Source organism: Chenopodium album, chromosome 23 (assembly GCF_948465745.1).
Source record: "Chenopodium album chromosome 23, dcCheAlbu1.1, whole genome shotgun sequence".
NCBI classification, from domain to species: Eukaryota; Viridiplantae; Streptophyta; class Magnoliopsida; order Caryophyllales; family Amaranthaceae; genus Chenopodium; species Chenopodium album.
In genome coordinates this window covers 11,002,788-11,018,534 of record NC_137856.1, presented here as the reverse complement: position 1 = coordinate 11,018,534, position 15,747 = coordinate 11,002,788, and the positions used below count along the sequence as shown (strand labels likewise).

The window sequence follows — 15,747 nt, the reverse complement described above, 5'->3', positions numbered from 1 at the left end:
ATAGCTTCCCCCATAGGTTGTTTCATTTTCTAGCGCTAATGCTGGGACGCTGGCCAGTGGCTCGGGCATGTGGGATAGTGGGTTGGGTCCAGGTTTGTGGCGGAAGAATCAGGGCTGGCCCACAAAGCAGTCAGACCGAGCTGCTGCACTGGGAGTTTGATCCACAACCCATCAGCCAGGCCAGAACCGGCCCACTGGCAGCAGTGTCACTATTTGCACTATAATTTCTATTAACTAGTAGCAACCCAAAGGCTCAATTGAAGTGACTGGTTTCATTGCGTAGTACGTAGTTATACCATGCATGAGAAAGACACTGACACGGTAGATCATGTCACGACAGTAAATTTCATTGAAAGACACTGACACGGTAATTTCATTGCATAAGCGAAATAATTTGAATTCATTTTTACGTGAAGTATGTATGTATGTATATAAATTTGGCTTGGAGGCAAATAAGAACGCCGATTTGCTGACTTTTGCCGGGGGCATCTAGGAAGAGAGAACAACGAAATGTTGAGAAGAACTGGATTCTAGTTTTTTCAAGATGATGCCCTAACAGCCCAGCCAAACCCACAATATTGAAGCCACCTTTTAATCCTTGCCTTCCGTGTCTCGTGGAATACATTCTAGGACAATTGCCATTGCTTGGAGGCCCGCACATATAGTTGTTGTAATGAAGAACTTGAGAGCCTCGTGCTCGACCTAAGATCACAGTCTTCACCATCCTCAAAAACCAGTTTTACTGCCTTCTCTACATCACCTTCACTGACGCCCTTCTTCACAAGTGCCTGATTCCAACAAAGAGAATTCCGTCACGCAAAATTGTTACTTAAAATAGCCAATGAAAAGATCAACACTGTAGAAAAAGTTCTCTCTCTCTTCAACACCCACCCCCAACCCTCCTCAGATGCTATCTCATTCACACCATTAGCAAAGCCTCAGCAAACTGAAATTTGATGAAAATAATACAAGTTCGAAACCTTGCTCTCAAGCACAGCCCAAATTAAACAAAAATTTAGTTCTCTTTTTCATGACCCTTATTCGACTCAGCTCACTTGAACTTTGACGCATTTTTTACAGCAGAGTCAATGAAAATCACCCCTCTAATTAACTTATTCCCTTTCCTTAATATTAGTTTTCTCCAACCTTATGCTGCTGAACTAGACCCTCCAAATATCAGTACTTCACATAACTAGGGCCAGATAATTATTTAAACAGTAAATTATACTCTGTAATTCTGTATAGCCCGTATCATAAGAAAAAGCCAAATATGCTTGCGTCAGCAAATTGAATCCTGCAAACATGCTTTATAACATCACAAGTTCACCAAGAGCTGAGAGGTTGAGGCTCCGCAATTCTCAACATACTAGTTAGGCTACTAATGCTTATGATATCGGCTTTCCTGGAAATTGGCCTGAACTAATAAAATCCCTACACCCAAACACGTATTGTGTAAACTTACCAGATAAAAACCAGATTCTCATAGGCTAACATGTACAGTTGCAGAATGTCTAGAGTCACACTAATCATTGAGGCTATACATTTATGCACTCAATTGAAAGATCCTAAAGTTTGAAACCCTACTAGGTAATTAATGCTGCATTACATACTTGGCACGGTTAAGCATATACAATCTCAGAGCTATCCCACTCCTAGCCCCAGTATCCTATACAACCTTCAACACCCACTCACACCCAACCCAGCAAACAGATAAAAAAAAAAAAGAGAGAGAGAACAGAGTACACAACAAGAAGAAATGATACAGAAAACAGTAAACCAGAATCAGAAGGCAAAAAATCAAACAGTATGAAAGTTAACCTCCATAAACAGCCTAATTGGCATATTAATTATCTATTAGATATTTAATGGCCAAAATAAAGACACTAGTCATTAAGAAGGAAGCTAACTTGCTTGATTCTCCTTAGCCTCCAGCTAGAAGAATTCCATCTAGAATTGGAAAAAATTTCCACATACAGGCTATCACTAATCAGCCCTCTCATAAAACCAAAAAGAAAATATTCCAAACAGAAAAGAGGTAAACCTACCTATTCTGGAAATCACTTACTGCTGCCTCAACAGCAGTCACAGAATAAACCTTTGCAACAAGTTTCTACTGTAGCTCAACTTTAGTAAATGCCCTAAAAACATATTCACATACGTTGAGGCATTACAAGTATTTAATTTGGGTGTAATGGTTCTAGAAGATACCAAAGGCATTTTTGTAAGTAATTTAACAGCCAATTTCTCAACACCTTGCCTATTCCTACAAGTTTTTGACCTCTCCTGTCTGTTTTCGCCAATCCCATGAATACATTTAAATCCTTCATAGATCACTACTTTGCCACACTACTAAGCTAAGATCATATCAGCCGCGTCTTCATTGTCATCAACAGGACACGTGGAACAATACCAGCCATATCTCCAGTGCCATCAACAAGACACATGAGCAACACCCTGCCCATCTTCATCAAAACCATTGCTAAGACCACTACATACCACCCTGTAAAAGAAAATAATCAGCTAAAAAACATATATTTAAAGCAATATAAAAAAAAGTCAACATATAATATTTCTAAAATAAGATGTATCTAACATATCTCCGATGACCAATATATATACTTTCTCCGTTCTCTTTGAAAACCTCCACTGTAAATTTATTGTAATAATATGACTTTGATGGTCAAACTATATCAGCTTTGACCGTTAATTTATCAAGTATTCAATGAATTACAATTTGATAAAAATCACATTTTTAAGGTAAGGATTTTATATGATTTCCACACTTGATTATCTTAACTGATAAATTTATAAGATACTCCTGCTATTTATTGTTAAATTTCAAATAATAACAATTTGACTTTAAATTATTGCAATAAATCTTATGAAATACAACATACCCAAGAGAATGGTTTTGAAGGGCGTCGAATAATCGATATGCTGTAATATCATTACAATAATTAAAGAAAATAAGAATTTGTTAGGTGATTGTTACATAAATGAATAATATAATTTCAAAATCATAGTATGACACTTACAATTCATGATGCGGAAATCTCATAAATAACGCATAATACATCATCGGGATGGCAGTAGGTAAAATGTCATGTAGATATAACTCTAATTGTCGACTAGACATTTTCTTTAAGTGTTCAAAACAATGCCGCTCAAATCTGAATATTGCATCTATTTTCTTGTATGCATTACGTTTTCCTCTAGCGTCATTGCCATAACTATCGTCATCTCGATCAAATACATGAATATGATGCAGATATCCTTCCCCGTCTCTTTCACGAACTACCTCTACCCAATTATTTAAATCACAATCTAAAACATAATCTTTAATGCTATATTTATAATCTGCATGATCTTTCAATCTCCATATTTCTTTTACAAAGGATTCTCTTTCTCCTTCTACAAAGAATGCAGGAGAATTGAAAATCCAAAATCCTACCATCCTGCAACATTAAATATGTTACACATAAAAATGCATACATATACACATTAATAAACATAGTTATATTGCAACTTTATTTACCTCAAGCTGTAAAAACAATTTCCGTCAAGATCTATCTGACCTAGTTGATTCTCGGATTGCGCAGCAATTTTAAGAAAAACATTGACGTCAGCAGGTAGAGGTGCTTCAATCGGAAATGGAAAAGCGGTAATCACATCTTTAAATAATTGAATGAAGTCCCTGATATTACGGGTCATTCCATGGTATATATCTGTTTCATAAAATCACTCATATACAAAGTTATAAATACAATCAAACTATAATATCCCATTAATTTGGGTTTTTTCATTAAATATTTCATATACTTTTTTATGAAAAGATATTAATTTTGATAATAAATTTTATTTATGACACATTCTTCCAAGATGCCCCTATTAGCTCCCTAATTTCTTGCCCAAGGAAAAAGCTCACAGAATTACGTCCTATGATCTTAGTTTTAATAAGCGAGCCCAAGGCGTGCACAGGTGCATGGTGCACTCAGGCCCACATTTAAGCACTTTTGCTTTGTCAAGTGCGGCCACCTACAAAAGGCACACCCAGGCTTTGCCACTATGGTGTAAGGATCTAAAGCTGACGCATCACACAAAATAAAATTAAAAAACCAAAATCACGTGACTTTAATGGCTTCCCAACGGACTAAAAATATTACGAAGCAGACAAGAGGAGAGAGAAACCCCCAATCTCCAATTCAATTCCAATCGAAGAACCCTAGCATTGAAGAGGAGAGAAAACTTGTGTTGCACGGCTTGCCACCACCAAAGCTGCCGATCACCGGTTACCATGGCTTCGAGGTCTTTCTTCTTTCTATGTCTTTCTTCTCTGTTCTATGTGTTTCTCTTATTCTTTTCTATATTTTTTAGAAAATCTTATTTTTCTTATTTTCAAGACCTAAATCATTATTTTACAAATCTTCTTTTGTATATCTTTTACTCTTCTCAAAGCTTCATACTAAGAAAAAGAATCAATTGGCACAAGATCGATTAAATGACATGGTTTATGTGACATATAATCGAGCCTTCGATCAATGATACAAGAGGGAAGACATTGATCCCATTTTTTTTTTAGGAAAATATTAAGTAGAGTAAGTAGAGCCACTAGGGCCAATGGTGCTACCTATGCCACTAAGGCCAATGGTGCCACCTATGCCACTAGAGGAGCATTAAAGGTAACAAGGGATGCTCTCACCTCATCAGTTGGAAGAGACCTATGGTGATTGAAGATGATGATAATGAGATGGAAGAGGACATTGGTGATGATGGAGATTATGAAGAAGGTGATGATGATCATTTAGAGATGCTCTATTGTTTAAGGGCAACATTTAGCAAGCTTGAAAAAATACTATCTTTGCTTTTCTTTCTACTTAAATAGTTGTATTATGTTAATTGTGTTTTACGCTTAAGTTTTTTCTAAGTACTTTTGCCTTTTAGCAAAATCCAATCATAAATCATGCTAACTTTGCGCCAATTTATGCATTTATAACATAAGTATTGTGTAGCTTTGAGTGCAAAATACGTTTTCGCACTTTTGGGTGCATTTTGCACCTTTTTTAACTAAGGCTATGACCAAGATCCCTTATTCTTTTTGATCCTTACGCGTAGCATAGGTAAAGGCCTTGTTTGGCAAATGGCTGTTGGCGGTTGGCGGTTGGCTGTTGACTAGCTGGAATGTTTGGCTGTTTATAATGGCTTTTGAAATTGGCTGTTTAAGCTAGCTGTTTATAAAAGTGTTTGGTAAATTAATTGTTGGTTGTTGGCTGTTTATTAGATAATTTGTGGGCCAACAAGCCAAAAGCCAACAAAAAAAAGCTACTCAAAGCAGCTTTTTCATTTTGGCTTAAAAGCCAGCTTTTTCGCTGACTAAAAAGCCAATTACCAAACACATTTTTTGGCTGTTTGACCACCTAAAAAAGCCAAAAGCTAACCAAAAAGCCATCAAAAAGCCAATTACCAAACATGGCCAAAGAATATCTTAGATTTAGGGTGGAAGCATGTCAGAGATGCAACAAACATGTATTTAAGACAAGAGTTGGAACACTAAAGAATTATATTTCAAATCCTTAATTATAAAAAATCATGTTTAATCGACTATGCTACAAGCACATAGTTCATCCCCTTAAGTTATTTTTTTATGACTTAACTCTCCCTTGGAGAAGCAGACCCTTATAACTGCTTATAGTGTCAAGCTCATATCATATCACATCACTATATATATAGGCATATTCCAAATAAACACACGCCCAAATAGGAAGGAAATAACTATACCTGCAAAGTTCCCCACACCCAAGTCAACCTCTGCATAATTATCCTCATTAACCTTCCACTCGTCAACGCTTGCTACATAGTTCCCGTCATGGTGGTTGATCAACATTTTGTCACTTATACCCCTATGAAGACAAATTATGTTAACATTCAACCAAATATTTAAAACTACGTGACCAATCAGGCACATAAGAATACAACTTTACATCTACAGGTGTGACTATGAAGCAATAGAGATGTCGCTTTTAAAAGGCCTTCTATTTTTTAGTTTTTGTAAAGCGGGAATGACTGCGTAATTGCTTAGTAAGACCCTGCTCTATCTCAAATAGTATTAAAAAAGATGAGTACTCGATCATTTTTTAGTACACTTTTTTCCATTAAAAGTACCAGCAATTAACTCCATGTGATTACTATTACTTACTCTTCAAATGAATCTCACTAACACCGTATAAGATAAAGGCAGCTTTGGGATTCCATGTACTCAATTAAAATTCAATTTGACATAGAACAGATTGCGTCAAAAGTTTTACACGAACATGATAAAGAAACACAAACTTAAAGACACGTTCTAGTTGAATCTATGCTTTCCAAATGAAGTGGTTGATGCTACCCATCCGAGACCAGAAACAGATAATGCAGACCGAATGTAAATTTATTGGCACTACTGATTTACAAAGACTGTACAATAATTTCAATCTGATATAAATTGCATGCTTCAAGGCATTGCTAAAGGCTAATCAAGTAAAATGAGATATTTACTTCCTAGAGTTCGCCCTCAAAGAGCAGTTTCTTATTCATAGTTCAAAGAGTAGTCTCTAAATAAATACCCCTCTCAATAACAAGGTCGATTATCAGCAACAGCTTAAGTATAATTCGTAAAACATCTGTAAAGGTATAAAAGTAGACAGCTATGCTGTTTATACTCATTGGGGATATAGTATTACAGTTTGAGTCTGGAATTTTCATAAACCAGATTTTTAAATTGGTCCTGATAATTTTGTTGGTTATTTCCGCCAAAGAGTGGCTATGTAACATGACTGATATAATAGAGGCATACCCTTTCATACTAAGTCTCTTGTGTCCATCATCTATAGCAAAGAAAAGGAAAATGTTGATACCCTTTTCCTAGAAAAACACTGTCAATCGGTAGTAAAGATTAACAATATATACCTTATGTTTTGGTTGCAAACCCAAACATATATTCCTTATAAAGTGCAACATTTTTCTTCTCAATGTCATAGCTTTCATAAGAATGCTCCTGCTAGAAGAATATGGTCCATGGTCATTTTTGGAAGTAATCTGGACTAACATTTTTCTTCTCAATGTCATAGCTTTCATAAGAATGCCCCTGCTAGAAGAATATGGTCCATGGTCATGTTTAGAAGTAATCAGGCCTATTTTTCTAATAATGAACAATGTACTTCCATGATTGTAACTTTGAAGTTGTGGAAGTAATAGCTAGGGATCCTATAAATTTCTCAATGTTCCAGGACACACAAATCAACCCACTAAAAAGGACAGAAAAGAGCGGTATAAGATGAGCAATATAGTTCAGCTCGTTATATGGCATCTAAACCAACAGCAGCAGCTACTTCTGTGGAGGATTATGCTAATGGGTTTGTTAAATTGCTTGGCTTCAAAAACAGGAAACCAGACAGTAAAAATGTTGGAAAAATCTTTGCGCAACTAAGTTTTTTTGTACTTGGTGTAATTAGAGAAAAAATGAAAAGGCAAATTGGATAAATAAGGGATAAAGTCCACTTTTCATCAGAACGCGTAATCTAAAAATCTGTCAATCGGAGTGTTCCCCTATCAAAGTTCTCTTTTCAGGCTCTAAGACGTTTTGATGTAGCTATTTTTTCACAAAAAGTTGTCTCTTATTCTCTTAGTAAGTTTGCTTTAAAGAAGGGAAATATTCGTAAAATAATATCACATATTCCCACACAGCTATACCAGACAACAAAAACAAAACCACACGGCTAAAATACCTAGACAAATGATGCCATTGTTATAAAGAAGGGCCACAGTGAATAAAAACACCCAAGGACAATTGGGAAGCACAAACAGTTCCACTGCATGAAAATTTTGGAATGGGAAAAAAAAAAAAAAAAAAAAAAAAAAAGGGAGCTCATGAAGAAAATTTTGATTTCAGATTTGCAGTCAGAATAATAAAACTAATGAAATAACCAAAAATGGAGGCTTCTTCAGAATAGCCACTTAAAAAACTTATTTAGCACCAGGCAGCAGCAGACCCAGGAAAGAAAAGGGGGAAGCCTTCATTATAGATAATGGACCAGGTAATAAAAATGCTCTAGTACAACTGGGAAACCCAAACAATTCCACTGCACAAAAGTAATGGATAATGAAGAGGGTTCTGTGCATAGATGCTTATTAGTGTTATTACAAAACTTGTTGAGTGGCAGAACATGCAGCTTTGTGGATGCGGCACAAATACTCTAACCCGATACTGCATATGATAAGCAGACTAAATGAAACTGAATTGATGAAGGGAGAAAATGTTTAGGTGACTCAAAACTCGAAAGTGTAGAGGGCTCTATGGAATAAAGCAGCAGCAGCAACATCTTAAGTTTAATCTCATATTGCTATTCATAAAGGTAGGGACATGGTGTTAGGGGTAGAACATTTTGTCCCATTAATTTTCAATTTATATCAAAGCAAATGAGCATATCATCTTGATGTGAGTCAGACGTAAGGGATCTCAACTCATATGTGAGGAAGCCCATAAGCAGAATTATGGCCTTTATTAATGAATCAGCTTCTCTATTGACGCATATGCTGATTTTATTTTAATTTTTGTTGAGAGACATTTATCGTTCCCCACCCAAAACATATGACCAGAAATTCCTCTACCGCCTACAGAACCTGTGGCCAACAGATTTTCATCTGACCAAGATGAAAATATATCAGTCAAATTAGAGGACCATTATCATTCCACATTGATTCTTACCTTAAACCAAATAATGCAATGAGATGGTAATTGGCATAAGCAATGCTGCATCCACCTTCTAGACCATCATCGCCAATATTTTTTTCCGTAAATTATAGTACTAGTTATCTTTGACAACATCTTACTTAATACACAATCATAACCAAAAAACATGTCCAAACAAACTCAAAAAATCAAAATACACTTGTATATTTCAGCAAAACGTCACCACTTTAGCTTACAGAACACAAAAGTCCTGCTTTGGCAAACACAAATCAAATACCTATACCACAGCATATCTTTTAAGAAGGTGCGAGCTATTCTGGTATAAGCAATGCAATTAAGATTCTGATTCTAACACTCCCAACAAGAAAAGTGAAGCCATGGTCCGGACCATTCCTAGTCAGTAAGGTCTACCCGGTTGACATTTGGAGAGAATAAGGAAACAATTTAAAGTCAATGGTTACCAACTGAAAACATTAAACTGCTTTGCCCTAACCCTAACCCTTTTCTGCTTTTAATATTCTACGATTTCTACCTCCTAAATTTTTGGTCCCTCTCTCGCAAAAAATAACCTAATAATATAATTAGGTCAAACAGAAACTATACATAAAGATATTTAGAACTTTCTTTACCAACTAAACTTTAATAAATTAAAATAAAAAGTTTAGTGTCAAAAAAATTAAAAAAAAAAAATTTAAAAATAAAATTAAAAAGTTGATATCCTCACCCCATCAATCTCCGAACGTCAGCGTCAAAGGTTGTATATTCTCCCCAACGTGATTTATGCCACACAGCTAAAGGAAGCTTCAGCCAATCTTTAATAGAGATAAATCCCATTTCCCTGATAGAATAACCAAATATATATGGTACATATTAACAATAGCCAATTCAGAATTCATTTATCACAATAATTATGAACTAATTGAGTTCGTGTAGCAAAAGCATCATTTTAAACACTCAAGCACCAAAATCCAGATGAAAATCACATTATCATGCATAAATTTCCTTCTGATTGCCGTTAACTACCACAAAATAGGAAATAGATCGCCTAAAATAGGGAAATAGAGATCGCCTTACAGGCATTCTTGTGAAGGGGTGCCCTATAAAGTCTACATAAAGCCTCTTTCAGGCGTTCTCTATATACATGGATATAGATCGCCTATCTAAGAATCCTAAGATGACAGCTCTCTATATCTTTTATATAATTTAAGAGTTGTTTTAATGAGGTTTCAACAAATCCCCAACCCTGCTTTCTCATTCAATCCCTCCAACAAAATAAACTACTATGCAATTTGAATTTCAAAATAAAAAAACAAAATATAAAAAATAAATAAATAAAAACTGCCTTATTACATGTGTGGTGTGTAGCAAGTCTAGCAACTAGCAGACTAGCAGTTACCATGAAATGATTAATGATGAAAATGCAAAACTAATCCATATACTCAATACATCTTCAATTTTATGGGATTTTTATACTTTGATAAAATCAAAATAAATGATGGTCAATTTCTTCTTTTTACTTTACAATATTCTTTTCATGTGTGGCGTGTAGCAAGTCTAGCAGACTAGTTGTTACCATGAAATGATTAATGATGAAATTGCAAAACTAATCCATATACTCAATACATCTTCAATTTTTTGGGATTTTTTTACTTTGATAACATCAAAATAAATGATGGTCAATTTCTTCTTTTTACTTTACAATATTCTTTTCACCTCTTTCATGGTTTATAGTTTCTTAGATTTCCCCCATTTGCATATGCATACTATCATTCCTGTACTAAAATTGTCTGTGCTCGCCGTCAAATAAGTAGGGGTTCTTTTCCACATTAGGCCGTCCCACTTCTATAATGCTTACTTTACTGAACAACTTTTCTCAATCACCCGTATCAACAGAAAATCTAAAGGTAACTTTAGTAATATGAAGTATAAAGTATGATACTATGATATTTTATACAAGTACGTAGTATCTTTTATATAAATGACGAGTTTATGATGTTTAATTAAATAATTCTTTTTTTTTTTTTTTTTTGAGGTTAGTAGTTTTTACATAATTCTTAGTTTTACTTAACTTTACACATATATTTAGTATTGTAGTTAGCTTAAATAATTTAAAGTTTGAGGTTAGTTTTTGATACAGTTGAATGCAACTCGATAAGTTTCCTCTTACTAAATCTTCTTTTTCACCTTTATAGTTTATGGCACTGTTATTATTTTTCTAAGTATTTTATTAATCAAATTTATTTATGTATTGCTTTAATTTTTTTTTTCTCATTTTGCCAGTATAGAGGATTAGTATGAATTTTGAATCTGTCGAAAAGCCGAAGTCTATACATATTTTGATTTCCATTTAATGTCAATTTTTCACCTTTTATTGGTTTTATTTTTATGCTCATCTATCTCTATTATATTGCGTTTATGATCAGCATTATTTTATTCATAATTTCACAGAGTGCTTTAAAGTCATTCTGGAGGAATAAGCCAGATGGACGATTTTTTAAAAAAATATTTTTGCTTCATTGTAAAACTAGAGACCTAGTTTCTAATTACTACTTCATATTATATGAGCAATACAGTAAATGAGAATTCACAAAATTAATCATAATCTAACAATTGCAATCTAAGCAGAGTATTGAAAACTATTGTGATTAGATAGATATCGTCAAAAAAGAATTGAGATTAATAGATAGATAGATACAAGATTTTAAAAAAAAAAAAAAACTGATACACAAATTTTGCGGGCTTATCTAACTAACTGAAAATTTTCTTACAAAAAACCTCCCATTATTTATAGTGTCACCCACGATAATTTTTGCAGCACAATAAAAATGCTTACTTATTCCAAGTGTAATAAATTCATAAAAATTCAAATAATGGAAAATTAATTTTTTTTTTATTTTTTTTTGGTGAAGACGAAAAATTAATTTTGATTCATATATGTCTATATACAAATAAGTATGTCTATATGTCTATATACAAGTTCAAATTATACCAAAAATATGTCTATATGCAAGTTCTAATAAGTACAAATAGATTCAGTTAAGATAAAATAGGTAAAAATTAATACATGTCTTTTGCAAATAGTTCGCTTTTTTTTAATCCTATCAAAGCACGGGCGCATACTAGTTCATATAAATAAAGAGCGCCTATCATAGCTGATAGTTCTCTTTTCTTTTTTAATAATAATAATAATAATAATCCTTAATAAGTAGTAAAAAATAATTAAAGACCAGAATGAAAAAACAATCATATATTACATACATTAACTTTGAATTTGATTAAAAAAGACAAAGATACAATTAAGCAATAATACACCACTTCATCAATGGATCATATACTCAACAAGTTGCACCTTGTGTATGTCATTCTTCAAGTAGCATTAATTGGAAATACGCATATCATATAAATCAATTGCCTAGATGCTTAAAATTACATAATCCAATTTCAATAAAAAAAAATTACATATATGTCTAAAAAATTAATTTGAAGAACAATAATTTGGGATAGATATATATACCTTTAATGAAATTATAACAAAATTCAGATCTGCAAACCACTTCAATAATGGAATAAAAAGCTGTTAAGCCGCTTCAATGGAAATAGAGGAACAATAACATCCTTTCGCTGGCCACATTCCGACACATCGTCCGTTGCTACCTTCCTCAAAACTCAGCCCAAGTTTGCTCTCCACTACGCATACCAGGCAAAAAATCCAACATTAAAAATGTGAAAAACATAAATTAATTAAACAATAAAAAATATCGCTGAAAAGAGAATCAAAACACCCCACTTTAAAAAAATTGTCATTGAATCAGCAAAAAAAAAAACACAATCAGTTCCCAGGATGTGTGAAATCGCAAATCGACGACTAAACAATTAAGATTCAACCGAAAACTAAACAGACATCAGAATCGAAGAGCCGCAAAATCGTAATTACGAATTGCAATTAAAGACGCACTATTGATGAAGAACGAACAAAAAAAACCAAGAATTCATGATTTCATACATTATCAAGAATCAGAGGTTTATTGAAAAAAAAAAAAAAAAAAAAAAAAAAAAAAAAAAAAAAAAAAAGAAAAGTAGAATCTAACAATTGAAGAGATTTGAACCTGTGCAAATGGTGACGGGCCACGATTCTAGATCGAATTGAAGAGATTTTGAGCAATTGACGTAGCCTCGGAGTAGGGAACTTTAGGGTTTAACTCACTTAGATTCTCACACATTGCATCATCACTGAACAACCTCCCCCAATTTCTCCTCCACCATTGCTGCTACTCCAAACCCGCTATTGTTGCCTCGGTCTTGATTTTGAAACAAGAAAAAAAGATAGGTTATATGGCCTTCTGGGGTTTGAGATGAGGATGAGAGAAAGAGGAGAGGAGAAAGAAAATAAGAGAGGAGGGCAGCGGTTGAGAGGAGGATTTCTAAACCTCTACCTACTTGATACCACTTTGGTCTCTACCAAGTGGGGACCAAATGTACTATAACCGACACTTTTGTCTTTAGTTGTTTGGTACTGATTTTAACGTAGATGGTATATCAACAATGGCCAAGTTAGACTTAGATGGTATTCTTTTTTGATACTTACAAACTCTTAGATGGTATTACTTTTGATACTATTTAACACCTTTTCAATACCAACGAACCTATTTATATACTAATATCAACTGAGGTTTACTTGTTTCTTGATTAATGACTTTTAACGGTACTAGTTATCACAACTCTACTACTTATACATCAAAATAAGTTATTTTAACAGTTTAATAGCCCATCATGCTTCGCAATAATTATTATTTAACTAGAGAGTTTTGACCAATACCTGAACTCAGTCGACAGTGGAACCTCCGGCGTTCTGAGCTTCCGGCTTTACCAAGGTAACTAACCCCAACCCTGTCTTCCTTAGATCAGGCTCAGCGCAGATCTATTTCGTTTCCTACCTTAGACCGTAATCTCTAATTAAACAATCCTTACTGTGTTTATGATGGAACTTTTTAAACAGAAAGATAACTCATTTGATATATAAGGTTGAAGGGGATAACGTTCCCTTCTTGAACGAAACTTTTATTTAAATTGAAAAGATTACAACACTCATATATTACAACACACACACACAAACTGAAAGCTTAAACAGACATAAGTTGAACTAGAGTTTTCTTTACTTTAAGAGAGATGGAGAACCAATCTGTCTCTTAATGTGTTTTTTTTCTCTAGAGAACTCTCTGTTATTTTCAGAGTAATTCTCTAGCTAACTCTTCCAACTCTACCTTCACTTCTTTGCCTAATGCCCTTTATATAGGGGAAGGCTTACCAAGGTCACCGACACTTTCTATGGTTTATAGAAAACCATGACTCAGCAAGTGAATGTCGTTCACTGCTTTTTTAAAGATTCTTTAAAACAAATAAAACGTGCTACAACTAAAAAAGTAGAATACATAATTGCTGGTGTGGGCTCAGAACTCCATCATATCTTGTAGACTGTCTTTGTTGTCCTTACTTTCTTCATAATGGACATACATTGAGTTGTCTTCTTCTATACCTAGATCCATCACACATTTAGCTGTATAGGATTCATCCCATATGACAAAGATCTCCAATAAGTGCTCTTTTCCCTCTAAGGATAAATATCTCCCAGCTTCAACTTGTTCGAGATAATCATACACTGATTCGTCATGTAATACTCCTTCCTCTAGATAATTTCTTAACCATTATGGTGCTACTATAGTAGTATTTCCCACATGTATTATGACTGGTGGTTCTTCCTTCAACGCTATGAACTGGTTAAGATACTGAGCAATATAGAAAAATCCATAAGCTCTTGCTTCTGTAGGATCTTTTTACTCATCTCTGCTGGATACAGATTGGATCTTTGAGTTTGCGATGAACGTCTTCAAACATGATCAGGAAATGAGGAGAGCTAATTTTTCCTTCGACCATTTCAATGTTTGCACTTTGTACTTGGACTTATTCAACTCTTCCTTTGTATCTTGTTGCTTCATAAATTCTCCTAAAAACATACTTCTGGAATTTCATGAGTTTCTCAAAGAACGTGGTACTACTATCAGGGAATGGCACAATACTATGAACCATCCCGTAATCCCAAGCTCTATAGTGCTCCGCTACATAATGTGCCCTCCATTCTAATGAATGTGGATGAATTGACACAGTACCCACTCTGGAATTAGTGTCGAATATTATTCTACTTCCCCATATGTCATAGACATCATACATCTTGTATGACCTTGATACGACTAGATCATACCAAAACCTAAAATTATTATCTTGTATTTTATTTAGTATTATATCCTGAATATCAGGAATGAGCCTCAGGATAATGATCATTACTTCATACATTAGGAATCTTCTAACTGCTACATGACAACTTTTAATCAAACCATCTCGGGATCTCTTTTTTGATGAAACGATCATGGCCTCCATCAAGGCCCAAGTGGAGGGTGAAACCCGTTCCATTGCTTTATCAGTTTCTTCAATAAGAGTTTTTCTCTCTGCCTCCATCTTTTCTATTTGATGGGCAGGAGGTTTTTCCGATGTCTTGTGCTTCTTCGTCATTAGCCAATTCTCTGGTCAGGCTGTCTGCCAAAGAATTCTTTGTTCCCTGTATATGTTCAACAGTAAAAGAGAATTGGTTAAGCCATAATTGCCAACTCAGGAGTCTCCCTTGCGCTTTCATATTAGACAAATTCTTTTTAACAAAAACGAGTATGCCTTTGCAATCTGTTCTTATTAAGAAATGTTTAGGGGCTAAGAAGATTAAGAACTTCTCGATCCCTCTAATAACTGCAAGGATTTCCTTTTGCATTGTAGGATAGTTTAACTCAGCTTTGTTAAAACTTCCACTACTATATCTGCAAAGTCTTTCTCCTTCTTTTATTTTTAACACAGCACTCCAGTGCTCATTACTAGCATCTGTTTCAAGGATTAAATCATCTTCACTGGTAGGTAGTGTTAGTACAGGAAGATCTTTACACATAGCTTTTAAATTTTGAACAATTTTAGAATCACACTCC

General features: G+C 34.3%; 2 protein-coding genes across 3 annotated transcripts; both read right to left on the bottom strand.

The window, feature by feature from the left end:
• Positions 1-354: 354 nt before the first annotated feature.
• LOC145608926 (uncharacterized) lies at positions 355-13,117 on the bottom strand. Of its 2 annotated transcripts, XR_014105948.1 has the most exons (9): positions 12,832-13,117; positions 12,240-12,412; positions 9,450-9,563; positions 5,776-5,897; positions 3,536-3,725; positions 3,036-3,455; positions 2,898-2,937; positions 2,046-2,500; positions 355-788 (listed from the first exon to the last, which is right to left on the bottom strand). XR_014105948.1 is itself a non-coding variant. In XM_081664508.1 (8 exons), the coding sequence occupies exons 3-8, from the start codon at positions 9,557-9,559 to the stop codon at positions 2,489-2,491; spliced, it is 894 nt and encodes a 297-aa protein (XP_081520634.1). In that variant the 5' UTR covers positions 9,560-9,563; positions 12,240-12,412; positions 12,832-13,117; the 3' UTR covers positions 930-2,488. The 2 variants fall into 2 exon arrangements, 1 of the variants encoding a protein (XP_081520634.1); XM_081664508.1 differs by lacking the exon at positions 355-788 and having other exon boundaries at positions 930-2,500.
• On the bottom strand, positions 627-2,477 carry LOC145607019 (uncharacterized). The gene is made up of 5 exons (XM_081662809.1): positions 2,392-2,477; positions 2,209-2,287; positions 2,046-2,110; positions 1,908-1,947; positions 627-788 (listed from the first exon to the last, which is right to left on the bottom strand). The coding sequence occupies exons 1-5, from the start codon at positions 2,475-2,477 to the stop codon at positions 627-629; spliced, it is 432 nt and encodes a 143-aa protein (XP_081518935.1).
• Positions 13,118-15,747: the final 2,630 nt, after the last annotated feature.

What these genes read in the sequence shown, in the direction of transcription:
- LOC145608926 (XM_081664508.1), bottom strand. Translation starts at nt 9,559, where the DNA reads ATGGGATTTATCTCTATTAAAGATTGGCTGAAGCTTCCTTTAGCTGTG. An exon ending in GGGTGTGGGGAACTTTGCAG is followed by an intron (nt 3,726 to 5,775) that starts GTATAGTTATTT and finishes TTTATGAAACAG; the next exon opens with ATATATACCATGGAATGACC. An exon ending in AATTGTTTTTACAGCTTGAG is followed by an intron (nt 3,456 to 3,535) that starts GTAAATAAAGTT and finishes TTAATGTTGCAG; the next exon opens with GATGGTAGGATTTTGGATTT.
- LOC145607019 (XM_081662809.1), bottom strand. Translation starts at nt 2,477, where the DNA reads ATGGTTTTGATGAAGATGGGCAGGGTGTTGCTCATGTGTCTTGTTGAT. An exon ending in GTAAGTGATTTCCAGAATAG is followed by an intron (nt 1,948 to 2,045) that starts GTAGGTTTACCT and finishes TTCCAATTCTAG; the next exon opens with ATGGAATTCTTCTAGCTGGA. An exon ending in GGCTAAGGAGAATCAAGCAA is followed by an intron (nt 789 to 1,907) that starts GTTAGCTTCCTT and finishes TGTTGGAATCAG; the next exon opens with GCACTTGTGAAGAAGGGCGT.